Source organism: Zootoca vivipara, chromosome 8 (genome assembly GCF_963506605.1).
Source record: "Zootoca vivipara chromosome 8, rZooViv1.1, whole genome shotgun sequence".
In the NCBI taxonomy this organism is placed as follows: domain Eukaryota; kingdom Metazoa; phylum Chordata; class Lepidosauria; order Squamata; family Lacertidae; genus Zootoca; species Zootoca vivipara.
In genome coordinates this window covers 23,031,825-23,045,915 of record NC_083283.1, presented here as the reverse complement: position 1 = coordinate 23,045,915, position 14,091 = coordinate 23,031,825, and the positions used below count along the sequence as shown (strand labels likewise).

The 14,091-nt window shown below is 40.0% G+C and overlaps 1 protein-coding gene across 1 annotated transcript in view; it reads right to left on the bottom strand.

Annotated features, from left to right (window-relative positions):
* Positions 1-259: 259 nt before the first annotated feature.
* Positions 260-14,091, bottom strand: part of STK3 (serine/threonine kinase 3) — a 115,578-nt gene continuing 101,746 nt past the window's right edge. The window contains exon 11 of the mRNA XM_035126143.2: positions 260-3,277. Coding sequence (XP_034982034.1) covers positions 3,119-3,277 — 159 coding nt within the window. The 3' untranslated portion in view covers positions 260-3,118. The remainder of the gene's footprint in view (positions 3,278-14,091) is intronic.

Below are 14,091 nucleotides of genomic sequence, written 5' to 3'. Positions count from 1 at the left end.
GATTCTTCTGTACTGTAGATTATTATAAAGCATATAAACAGAATGGTTCCATAAGCCACGCCATAATTACCTATAATTAACAACAAATGTGTATTTTATTTAACAAAAGGTTTTAGAACTCTGATTTACAACTAAATGACCAACTATACTTTCACAGTAAAATAAAAAAATTCCTTCAGTAGCACCTTAAAGACCAACTAAGTTTTTATTTTGGTATGAGCTTTCGTGTGCATGCACACTTCTTCAGATACCAATGTGTACTTTCACAGTACATCACAACAACTCTGATGTGATGAAAAATAGTGGCATACCGGGAGCACACAATTCCAATCAAGGTATCTATTCCAATCAAGGTTTGCAACCACAACTTTCCCCGCCTCTTTCACAAAAGCAATTCAGGGTTTGCAAGAGCATTTCAGGAAAATATAAATTATGTTATTTTAAGGACAGGTACACAGAGCATGTGCTAAGATCATACTCAGCTGAAACTTAAAGATATGGTCTTTCTCTCTCTCTGCTGATCATTTCTTTTGACTGTTTAAAGGCTTTTCGGAATGTGTGCTGTATGGTTTGCCTGTCTGCAATGCACAGTACAAATGGAGTACCTGCTGTAAAGCCCAGAAATATTTGCAGAATAATATCTACATAGTGGTCACTATTAAAATCTTTACCAGCACCGTGTACAAGTCATTGTCAATTATAGCAAATGTTCCGGGAGGTATAGAAACACCACAGCTGCATCTATTGTTAGTCGGGGGGAAAGTCAAGATGAAATAAACCTGTGGTCAATGTGAAAGTAATTGTACAATGACTTATGAAATGGATTGCACAGTCGTACAGAAGGAGCTTACTATACTGATTGCAATAGGATACTTCTCCCCTACCATATATAAGCACAAATCGAGGACTGAAAAAAGTAATAGCAGCTTATGAGGAGGGAAACGGCCTGGTTTCCTGGCTGGCTAAGGGAAGCTCCTGCGAAACTCTAGCTGCCATGGGACCTCACACATGTGGGTTACACGAGAAGCGCTTCTTCACACAGCCCATGGTTAAACTATGGAATTCCCCAGCTACGAGATGCGGTGATGCTACCACCTTAGATGGCTTTAAAAGGAGCTTTGACAAACTGATGGAAGGATAGGTGCTGTCTCCAGGATCAGAGGAGGAGGAGCCAGTTGCAGCTGACCTCGCGTCCTGCTTGTGGGTGTCTAATGGGCATCTGGTTGGCCACTGAGATAAAGCAGGATGTTGGGCTAGGTGGACCTTTGGTCCAATCCATCAGGGCTCTCCTTACATGAAGCAAAACCCATTGAGGTTGCAACTGTTCCAAGAAAACCCCAGACAACAGGGCTGCTGTACCTGTGCTGGTAGCAAAAGCCAGATTGCCTAACAGTTAACGGGGATTTTGCTGTGCTTTTTATTGTCACACGCACACTGTTATGCAAGGCTACCTGTCTCTTAGGATATTGTCTTTTTCTCGCAGCGGTACTTCCCTACAGAAAATGTATTTCCTATAAGAAAATACAACTGCAAATATGCAGTTAGGATATTTTAAAAGTACTGATATGCTCTGTCTCCTTAGGGGGATTATTAAATTAGGATTCCCATTTATTGCTCACGATGCAGCAAGGTAATTAAGGCCACAACCCTACGACAACTTACATGGGAATAAGACCCATTGAACTCAATGGGACTTACTTCTGAGTAGACATGGATAGGATTGTGCTGTAAGACACATATTTGCCTGGGAGTTTTCCCACAGCTATTTCCTTTGCTTGAACAGCAAAATGCAAAATGCATTTTAAACTCAGCAGTTTTTTGTTTTTGTTTTTTAATGGCTTTGGCATTTGTCGTGAAAAGCTGCCAAAAAGGAGAAATACTAAGGGGGGGAAGCAGCCTGTGCATGCTTGTAGCTATGGACCAGAATAATTTTCTTTGGCTTTTCAATTAGTGTTTCTTAGCATATGTTAATAATAAAAATATTTCCAATACAAGGAGGAAAAAATGGGGGAGGGTATTGAAAAAAATAAGCAAGAGTTAAAAATGGCCCATGTAGTGTAACAGTATTATTTTTTTAAACTGTGGAACCAAGCAGGATATTAAAATAAAGAGTGTATAAATGAAAAGCAATGGCAGGCAAAAATGTGAAACAAGAATGAGTGACCTAAATTTCTCCTGCATAATGCAGGGGGGAGGGGGGAGAGGGAAAAAAAACATAGGCACTTGTCCCTTATTTTGTAAGATCCTTTTTAACAAAAAGCAAAAGTGGCAAACTTAGGGGGAAACCTGCTGGGGACATTTCCTATTCAAATCTTTGAGCGATGAATGGAAGTTGTTTAAGAGTGCATAACCCCCATTCATATCCCAAAAAAAAAATTGCACAGGAAAACCTTTTAGTGGGTTGTGCCCTATGTCCCTACGTGACCATTTTCTCTAGCATTGCAAGTGTTTTCACTAGCCCCCCCCCCAAAAAAATCACCACAGTGCTTAAAACGCATGAACTTCAAGCTCAAAAAAAGAAGACACAAAAACAAAACTATGAATCCCAAGTGTGCACTTACACGCCAAGTAGAGCTAACACTCGAAACCTGAGCCAGATCTTAATATATAGTTGTAACTTTTGTTTAGAGTGTGGCCACACACTTACATTTTACTTACTTTATCACGGCTTCCACTATTAGTATCTGCAATCACTCTTTATAGCTAAGAAGCATCAAGCGTAAAAATAAATAAGATCACCTAAGCGTATTCAATAAATATGCTTTTAAATGAAGGAAAATATATTGCAACTTAAGGCCCTGCATTATTGTGCAATTAGGAGATAGTTTTAGGTCTTACCTGGAACTAGACACTACTCCTTATTGTACAACACACATCACTACTGCAACATAGCCAAATAAAATATCAGGAAGTGGAATGTGGAATTTCTATTGTATTAAAACATAAAAATAGGACAAGGTTTTCACTCAGGCTGCCAAACATACAATGTGCCTTCTTTAAGGACTTCAGCTTAAGTTGTTGTGAAGCTCAAAGTCGCAAGTTTTCAAGACTTGTAGTTATGTACAGTTTTCACCAGTGTCCACTTCGCTTTGCTGCATTCTCTTGCAATGTAGGAAGATCAGAAGTTCTGTTGCCTTCGTTTTTTTGCATCCATAGCATCCAGAATCGGCTGCCTCTTGGCTGTGTATCTTTGACGAAGTTCTTCAATTTCTCGTTCCATCATTGGATCCAAAGCTTTCAACCTCATCTGCAGCTCTTCCAAACTCAGGTTTTTCAGCTATCCAGATAGGAAAACAAAAACAAAAGACATAAAGCTTATTTAAAATAAGAATAACTTAAGGCTGAGCAATAGCTGTGCACAATGCAGCAAAATGTATAACAATAACAACCTAAAACTTGACAACATATGAGCATATGAGTTTCCCCTGTATCTTAGCTTGTTTTTATCTCCAGTTTTCATATAGTTCATGGGTATCAAACCATGAGTTAACTACAACTTGTCCTACAGAAGATCAAACAAACCATTGCTTTTTCTCCATTTGGTTTGCCTTGCAATTTCTCTCACCTCGTGCCTTTGTAGTTTCATGAGTATATGGCAGGGACGCCCAACTCCCAAGAGACTGAGAACTACTCCGGGGGGGGGGGGAGGGATGGCAGTGATCTACCCATGGGGGGGGGAAGCAGGTCAAAGTTGTGAGCTTTTTTTAAGGGGGCATGTCGAAGTTATTTACCTTTTGGGGGGCGACGAATTTGCAGTCGTAATTCGATAACGGGAACACCGAATAACACTCACCAAAAAAAGACCAGGGAGCAATAACTCCAGCTTCCATTTTTGCAATCCTGCACAAATGAACGACACAGCAAGGGGGCAGGTACGGAAATGAGCAAGCAGTTGACCGCGATCGACCAATATCACCCAGGGATCAACCTGTCGATCGCAGTTGACCAGTTGCACATCCCTGGTATATGGGATGGGGTGCTCAAACAAAGCATGGTTAAGTAAGGGTTTTGCGTTTACATGTAATGCTAAATCACATGTTGTTAACCAACAACAAACCATGGTTTCATACTGTGGTTTGTTGATAGTGTACAAACCACAGTTCAGCTTCTGGGCTAGGTTCACATGCTATCTAAAAATTTGGGAGCTTGTCATGCCTAGTTTGGCCCTAAAGCAGCTCCGTATGTTAGGAGGCAGGAACTTATTGTGACGCAGAAAGCAACTATTTACTCTTGCCTTACTCCTAATTTGTTTCCTATTACAGTGGTACCTCGTGTTACAAACGCCTCAGGTTACAAATGCTTCAGGTTACAAACTCTGCTACTTGGAAGAGTTACCTCGAGTTGAGAACTTTACCCAGGATGAGAACGGAAATTGTGTGCCGGCGGCGCGGCAGCAGCAAGAGGCCCCATTAGCCAAAGCACACCTCTAGTTAAGAACAGTTTCAGGTTAAGAACGGACCTCCAGAACGAATTAAGTTGGTAACTAGAGATACCACTGTATCTTTGCTAGCAGTGAATGGCCTACTCACTGCTACACAGAAACAACAAGCTATTTTCAACATGCTCATATGGGCCTTCTGACAAAAATTCAGATCCTTCTCTGGGTCACTGTTGCACCTACTCAAGGCAAGTTGCCTTGGATGATCAACACTGCCTAAAAACAATGATGGTCTGGATTCAGAAAAAGGAGACTGTTAAAATCAACTTCCTTCCTCTCAGGGCAGTAGTACATTAGCATTTTTGCAAAAGGAGTGCTTGATTAATTTCTCAGGAGCTATCCAAACATTAATAATAATGAGGGCTATTTACAAAGAAAATGGCTCATTTGCATGCCGGCTAGCTGCAGTGAACGATGAAGCTGGATTCTTGCCAGCAAGTGGGGGGGGTGCTTTTAGTGGGGGCTCCTCCACCTGTACTTGCAGGAAATAGTACAGCTTCAAAACGGGAAATGAACCCTGGGGTTCATATTTATTACATCATCCGTCAGAGCTGCTGCTGTGTGTACAGGCATACCAATCAGGTTTCACTGGTGGTAAAATTTTGCCTATTTTAGGGGAAACAAACCATCTAAAAGAATCAAGACAAAATCATACCCTTATATAGGGGAAAAACAAGTTTGATTTTGCTGTAAATTCCCTGACATTTTGAACACATGGGCCTAAGAAAGAAGCAAATGAATAAAAGCATGATATCTGAATTGACCTGGTTGTGAATCAATACTGAATTCAGTGTATTTTTCCATCATCAAAGTCGGACCTCTTTCTGTTGAGAATATAAATATTATCTCCAACCTTTACTTCTATTGTCATCTGCAGCATACAGATTCGCAAGAACCATGAGTGTTGGGCAAGCAAAATACCATGTGATCCTGTAGTACAACAATGTACAATAGAGTGCTTTAGGATTGGGTACAAGTACTCTACCCAGTAGATCCCGGAAATTTGCCACTGGCAGGCATGCTATTTCCTGGCACATTTCCAGAGATTCACCAGTCTTTCGCAAAGGGCCAAAACGAGCCATGTCAGGGACATGTCAAGAGAGGAGCGGTAGCAACATGACAAGAACAACTGTAGTACACAATGATTAAAATATTTTAAAACAGAACAGCTAAAATAATAACATTATACAGAGGTTCGACAATAATGCTAGCTAAGACCCAGGGCAAAACTCATGTCCCCAAAGTCAGGGTGAACAAAAATGTTTTCAGTTGACATCTTAAACTTAGCAGCATGTAGAATGATCACCCTTCCCCGGCGATTGCAGTGCTGTTTTTGACCTCTGAGAAGGTCCTGTCTTTAGTCACCACATCATGGGCCACTCCTGTTGGTAGGAGCACATGTGGGATCTCCCCAGTCAATCACAAAGCACAGGCTGGGAAGGTGATCATTCAAGTTCTTGGATCCTGAGTCATGAAGGGCGTTGTGTACTAATACCTACACCACGAACACCGATCATAGACTGGGAGCTAGTGCAGTCTTTTAAGGATCAGTGTTATATGACCCCATTTAGCTGCTTTACTTAATAGTCAATAAGCGGCATTCGGCATAAGCTGCAGCTCCTAGATATTCTTCAAGGGTTGCCCAACATAGAGGGCATTGCAGGAACTGAGCATAGGCATTCCTCACCACCAAGGACAGTTGTGTTTCCTTTTAAGAACCCCCAAGCTATGTATAACCTGTTCCTTCAGGGGAAGTAAAACCCCACCCAGGATAGGCCATCTCCCTAATTCCTGGACTTGAGAACCATCCACCCACAACACTGGGTAGAAAGAAATAAAAAATAGCTAATGTTCATGCTGTCAACCATGATTTGTGCATACCTCGTTTCAAAGGGGCCAGTCAAAATATGTGCTTTGCCTCAATAGAATGTTTTTTGGCTTGATGTGCACATGTGTGTGAGCGTACATGTGTGTGTGCACCTGAAACAATGTTATTGTTAACAGGCACTCTCAGAAACTACAACCTTCCATGAATAAAGGATTGAGCAGAATGCATGAACAAATCAACTTTACTAAAGGTTCTCATGCAGAAAATGTACAAACATTTATTAAAACATTCAAGCTCATTCTCTTCCACTTTCCGTTTGCTATTAATTAAGTAAAAGCTACAAATAAAAACCCATAAAACCCTCAGTTCAGCTTGGGAAGAGTAGGCTAAAGCTATTGATTTGATTATTTTCGTCATGATTACTTAGGAAGGATTAAACAGAAACTCTGTTTCCTGCTGAACAAAACTCTCTGGCATCGAATACGCCATTGCTTCATCAGATAAAAACAATTTCCTGGTGAAGCTACTCTGTAGTCCAAAAATATCCTTTGTCTACAAAATTGAAAACACATATCATACTTTAATTATGTTGTTACACTAGAAAACAATTCTGGAATGCCAAAAAGTCCTTTGTTTTTGTAAAATATCAATTGAAACAATGAAATTGCTGTTGAGAATCTCCTAGGGCAATCAACTTCTGCTATAAGAAGAGTGTGTGGAAGCATTCTCTTCCTGTAAAGGCCGCGGGAAATAGAAAAGTTCTTTAAATGACATTTTTATAGCTTTAAAAAAAACACCTGACTAACCACAACAACTCACACAGACCCATGTATCTTTCTTAAATCAGACAACAGCACTTGGTGCTACCTATCCCAGCTATGGAACCATCTACCCTTTCAATATTTTTCAGGACTGAAAGTCCACAATCCAATAATCCAGTGGTTGGGCAATGTAAACTACTGGCCAATGTGGAGGAAACAGCAAACACAGCACAGAGCAATGTTCAGTACTATTCTGTAAGAAGACATGTAAATCTTGCACGTAGGCCTGCAAGGCTTTTTTCTACCTCCCATCAAAACTTTTTTCGGTCTTATCTGCAGACAGCACACTAAATTTAGGCAGTGGTCTTTCCCCACATGTATGTTCTTTGGGTTACAGCAATCAAGTCAACCTAGTTAAGGTTCATCTCATCTTGCCTTCAATGGCAGTCCCTAGAAGATCATTATATTACATGCTTATTTGCTCCCCTTTTTCAAAATCTGCAGAAGAACAGACATTACTATTTTCCGATTAAAATGGTCCGGGGTCTAAATAAGTAACTTTCCTTGATATAGCTGATGGCCGTTTCTGGTCTCTCTCCTGCTGCTTTTATAAAACAGATGCTTTCCTTTGCTTTAAAGTACTATATATATATATGTGTGTGTGTGTGTGTGTGTGTGTGTGTGTGTGTGTGTGTGTGAAATGAAGCACTTCAGAAGGGCAACTACTGTTTTTCCTTCTTCTGCATTAAAGGGTAGAGAAAGGGGAAATTGCACACACATTCATTTGTCATTTGTTTCTGGAAGCTAACTAGCGTAGTTCATAATATTAATGCCACACGTTTTGAAAGTAAATGCTAGCCTGGAAGAGACAGAATTGTGGAAATGAGTCATTTTCCTATTTGGAATCAGCAATATGTGTGTTTTTTTTTTAAAAAAAACCTCCAAAGCAACGCTTGTAGTATTCAAGTGCCAGGGAGGTGGGCAGAACCAAAATACAAGGGAAGCCAACATTTGAGTGAAAAGTGGCACAATGTGATGCACACAGATAGACTGTTTTGTTAACAGCAGCAATGGATTTATGAAATTAAACATGGAGCTCCATAGCCAAGAGCAGATTGTTAAAAATGACATTTAAAAAATGTTAGATTCCAAGTAGAGCAATAAAACCCAACTCATCCTGACATGGTTTGAAAATTTCCCAAGATACTGCTCATGAAAAATTTACCCAAACCCGGTAATGCATTTTTTCCTTGTGATAACGAGCACAGGATTCTAACATTTAAAATAAACATAATTATCCACAGTTGAGAGCTTGGCAGAATATTGTATTTAAGAATAGCACTGTGATCCCCATCTATTTTGCATCTTGCAACAATCCTGCCTTCTGTATGCTGCCCCTTCCAGCACAATGAGACGGAAGACAATTAATTACTTATATGAAATAAATGAGTTATGAATTAAAATATTGCATCTTATATGCAAACTATTTAAAGAAATTTCTATGCCTGGAACCCCAATGGAAGAGTTGAATAATATTAAAAGTACAATATACTTAACAGTAATAACCTTTGCTTAAAAGCAGAAATCTCTTCATTATCTAAATGATCCAATTTGCCCTGCCTTCAAGAGCTAACTTGTTCCTTCTGCAAAACACTATTAGGAAAGTGATACCAACTAGCATCTCCCTGGTAGCCTCTTGCAGAGAAAGCATGTGAAGTAACATCAACACATTCTTACTTTATCTGCCACCTGCAAGCAACAGCCTATGAATTGGGAAGATGGTAGGGAAATGCTGAAACATAATGATGTTTTTGTCATGATTTTATGTTAATAGACATTACTAGGTAGATGTGGGGTTTGGTAGCAGTCATGGCTAGCGTAACATCCCATCAGGCCTTCATTTCATCCTCAAAATAATAATAATAATAATAATAATAATAATAATAATAATAATAATAATAATAATTTATTATTTATATCCCGCCCATCTGGCTGGGTTTCCCCAGCCACTCTGGGCAGCTTACAACAAAATATTAAAATACAATAATCTATTAAACATTAAAAGCTTCCCTAAACAGGGCTGCCTTCAGATGTCTCAAAACTATCCTGAAAGTTTTGAGACATCTGAAGACACTAAGAGAGTTTCATGGCTGAACAGGGATTGGACCCCACATTTCCCTTGTTCAGCACATAATGGTTGCCAAAGCTTCCATGTCAGAAAAACATTCAAAAACTTGAGCAAATTATTCAAGTTTAGGACATTTGTCTAGGTATTTATAAAATGTGACAGTTGTATACCATCTCAGCATATCAGAATAGTTTTCTACGTACCACACGTAGCCAAGCAAAGCTGAAGTCATCCAGAATTCAGCTAGGATTGTGTTTTAAAGTTTTATGTACAAGGTGGTTAGCATGGTCTCATAAAAGGGGGGGGGCTGTAATAACTAGTCAGTGATAAATTAAGTAGACTCTGGTTGGAGTTGTATACTATTTGCCTCTATTCATCAATTTTACAGCAAATTTCCAGAGAAAGAAAAGGGAAAGAAAGAAAAAATAAATAAATACTGAGTTAGAGAGGCAGTTTACTCTTCCAGAAATTAGTAAACTGTACTGAAGAAAAAATGGTGCAATTCATATTTTTGGATCTGCTTGGATCAGATCAGGAAATAAAATGTCCACAGAGCTACTAGTTTTATCTATATATTTTAAACCCACTTATGAATGTTCTGTTAAAGAAAGTTTTTTAACTCTAGGGTTACACTTCTTTCTGGTCAGTTAGGCAGAAGGTCAGGTATTCACCCTTCCCAGCATGCAAACAAGTATTGAGGTCTTTTGCACTGCGTCTTATCAAAAATAAGTCCACACTTTTAGCCTATATTTTAGACTATTACAAATTTTTTCTTAAAATCTGAGTATGTCATACTTTTACTTCAAAGGAAGGAAGGTATTTTCTATGATACAAAATACCATTTGATTAGATGTGGCTAGTTATCAAGCAAGAAATCAGATCAATTTTGAGTTAAGACAGCTATGAATCAAGGCAAAGCAATTGTCATCCCCAGTAACAAAAATATTGGTTAATTCTTGTCAATCCTACAACTTTTTGATTTGATTTATTCAATCCCACCGACATAAAGATACTGGGAGGCCGAGCACAGAAATTGTTTGAACCTCTTTGTTTGCAGTCTTGAAATACACTTACTTGGAAGTAAGCCCCAGTGAATCCAGTGGGATTGATCTCTGAGTAACCATGCACAGGATCACACTGGCAATCAATACACCAATTGTCACTGAGGAATTTCAAGAAGCTTATAAATCTCCAATTAGTTTTTAAAATGTTGCTCACTTATTGTTTAAAACAACAATGGCAGGAATGCACAGAAGCTCCAGTCGATTTCAGCAACATTCACAAATAATCGATGTTCTGATTTTAGATTAGATACTGTTATTAAATGGAAGACATGGAAGTCATCAGTTAACATTTCCAAAATAACTGGGGTTTAAATTTTTAAACAAAACAGACATTCACTAAGAAACAAATTATATAGACAGTGTTTTGTTTGCTTCAAACACAATTTCTTCCTAGCAACTGTTTAAATGAATCTCACAGATGCTACAGGCTTTATTAGAGGCCTTTGATTTAAAAAATATGGATAGCTAATACTGTATTTCTGAGTCATCTATTTCCCCATCTGCTAGTAATTCCAACAATGTGAACTATCAACATAACGACTAACAATAATTTTCTATGGCAATTGCAATGGTGGGTTGCCTGTAGCACTTTCTAAGATTTAACTAGTGCATGCCTCAGATTGTTTTGAGTTGTTAATAGATTCAAGTAACAGGCACCCTTTTCGTTCTTTCCAAATCTCCATTCTAGTCCATTCCTTTGCTGCTTGTAAGAAGAATATGGTTTTATTTTATGGAGTTTAGTCCATCAAGGAGCTCATTTTATTAAAAACTGTGCTTGAAACAAGAAAAAGCAAGTTAAAGGTCAAGCAGTTTATTTCTTGATCTGAGGTCAAAAGCCTACGGCCACAACCTGCTTATTTATAATGCCATTAGTCTCATCCAGCCAAAGACATTTCTACAAGAGTTCACACGATAACAGCTGACTGTGGCTGAGGTGACAGGAATAATGATGTAAATAAAAGCATGGCACTATTAGATCTTTTAAAAAGCAATATGTTCTAAAAATATTTACTGACAATAGGGAAGCACAGTACTAGCATTCACTGCAGCTTCAACCCAGAAATACAGGCACCCCTCAAAGAAGCCGCCCACACAAGTCTGCCGGAATGTGTCCAAGTACACCTATTCACCGGTGGCGGTGTGGTTAAACCACTGAGCCTAGGGCTTGCTGATCAGAAGGTCGGCGGTTCGAATCCCTGTGACGGGGTGAGCTCCCGTTGCTTGGTCCCAGCTCCTGCCAACCTAGCAGTTCGAAAGCATGTCAAAATGCAAGTAGATATATAGGAACCGCTACAGCGGGAAGGTAAACGGCGTTTCCATGTGCTGCTCTGGTTTGCCAGAAGCGGCTTTGTCATGCTGGCCACATGACCTGGAAGCTATACGCCAGCTCCCTCGGCCAATAATGCGAGATGAGCACCGCAACCCCAGAGTCGGTCACGACTGGACCTAATGGTCAGGGGTCCCTTTACCTTTACCTATCTGCATTGATAACAACTATTTCCTGTTAGGAACTGGCGGAATGCTGACCTCTGTCAACGGTGCACAGTAGGGGCAAGGGATAAATTTAGTTAATCCTCATATACAAAGATTTACACCAGGCATCCCCAAACTGTGGCCCTCCAGATGTTTTGACCTACAACTCCCATGATCCCTAGCTAACAGGACCAGTGGTCGGGGGAGATGGGAATTGTAGTCGAAAACATCTAGAGGGCCAAAGTTTGGGGATGCCTGATTTACACTGATCTGTTTCTTTCCTCGGTATATTGTGCATGGTTCCTAATCTGCTATCAGGAACTCCATCCAGCCTCAAGTGCTGGTTACAGATCTGGTATTGCAAACCTTGCACATTAAGTTTTGGATCATGCATAGGGCACATCTTCCATGAGTTCTAATATGTAAAATGGCTTTAACTGCTACCAGGAATGAAGCTGCAACTATGGCAGGAAAAGCATGTGAATTTTGGAGGAGTCCAGTAAATTGGTGAGAAAGAGGGATGGAAAGCAAAGGCATTAGACTTCAAAGACAAAACCCAAGATGAATTAGTAGAGCAAGTTGCTGCAATGAAAATATTTCCATTAGCAAATTGAGCACATTAATCTGCAAGCTAAATCAACATGAGTCTCTGTGATGGCCTTATTACAAAGGCTACCAATCCCAAAATCACATTATAATAGACATTGCTCTTTCTAAATCCTTCCCGCCTTCAATAAATATACTGAGTAGTGTAAGATATTCAACTGGATTATACTGAAATATAAATGAAGGCTAAGCTTTCACTCCAAATCTATAGCAAAAAGAAGAGAGACTTGCCTAAGGCCACTTAATAAAGAGAGATTCAAACCAGTGACTTCCAGATTCACAGCTCGGTTAGCACACACGTAGGAGATTAATGGTTAGAAATAACTAAGTAAGCAAGCCTTGCATTACGGAGACTGTATTTCAATAGATCATCAAGTTAGCTTGCAGCTTGGCTCGGCATAAAGTTGTCACTGTATAATTTTCAAAATTATAGTTTACTACTATACTGTTATTTCTCCAAGTAGAAATTCAAGATTTGTTAAGTTTCTCAAACATAAATGGAGGGATGTCAATAATATTACAGATCAACAGAGAAATAGGAATGCTTACGGAACAGAGTATTCTGAAATAGGTGGCTAAAATTCCTGTTCTGTGTTGCATTTCTTAATACTGTTAAAGTTTGTTTGAAATTCCAGCCCAGTTGCTACCTCAGCATACAGCTGTCAACACCCGATGATGAGCTGAAAGCAAATTAGATATGTCTCAGATATGTTCAAAAATGTCCAATAAGGCTTTCTTCAAAAGAAAGCTTTAGGGCAGGGATGGGTCACCTTTTGCAGTCCAAGAGCATCATTCCCTCCTGGGCAACCTTCCAAGAGCCATGTGCCATGTGGTGGGCAGGGCCAGAGAAATAAAATAGGCAGAGAAACATGTAAATTTTGCTTTTGTCAGCAGGCTAGTTTCTTCACACACTCACACAGTCCTCTCTATCCTCCATCCAGGAGTCCAGCAGAGACACATGCCCAAATGGCATGTTCTCTCCCTCCTGGTCTTTTGCTCAAGAGATTCAAAATCTTTCTCCAGCCCAATCATCACAGTGACTGATACCAAGAGGCATCAGCACACTTCAGGATCAGCAGAGTATAGGCAGTCAGCATTCAGACTCAGTAGCGCAGCTTTTTCACTAAACTGTGTTTATTTACATATACACACTTGGAGCATCGTAACTCAGCTCCTTCCTCTTCAGCATCAGACAGCAAATAGAAGAACAAAGGACAAGAATCCTACATCATGGAAACACAGTAATAAAAACATCCTGTCTCTGTCACTTCCCACAATGTGGAATGAAAACATACACCAGGCATCCCCAAACTGCGGCCCTCCAGATGTTTTGGCCTACAACTCCCATGATCCCTAGCTATCAGGACCAGTGGTCGGGGAGGATGGGAATTGTAGTCCAAAACATCTGGAGGGCCGAAGTTTGGGGATGCCTGACATACACCGTCATGTGATATAAATAATCCCATGACTGCAACACAGGGAATGAATCCTAACATCCTCCCCCGATTCGTGTACCGTGTTGTAGTCATCAGTGTAACTGCAACAAACATACAGATGTCATACACATAGTATACCCCTGTATCACCCGTTCCACCCTTGGAACTACCTGCAACTGGACTAGCCTTGGGCCTTACCATCTTGCACATCTGATTACCCTTCTTCCATGGGACTAGAGCTCTAGCTCTGTTCCTCTCTGGGGAAACAGTGTCTACCCTTACAGCCTTTGGGCGTGGTTTTCCATCCTTTGAGGACAAACCTTGTACCCCTTTCTAGACTTCGGGTTCCAAGACCTG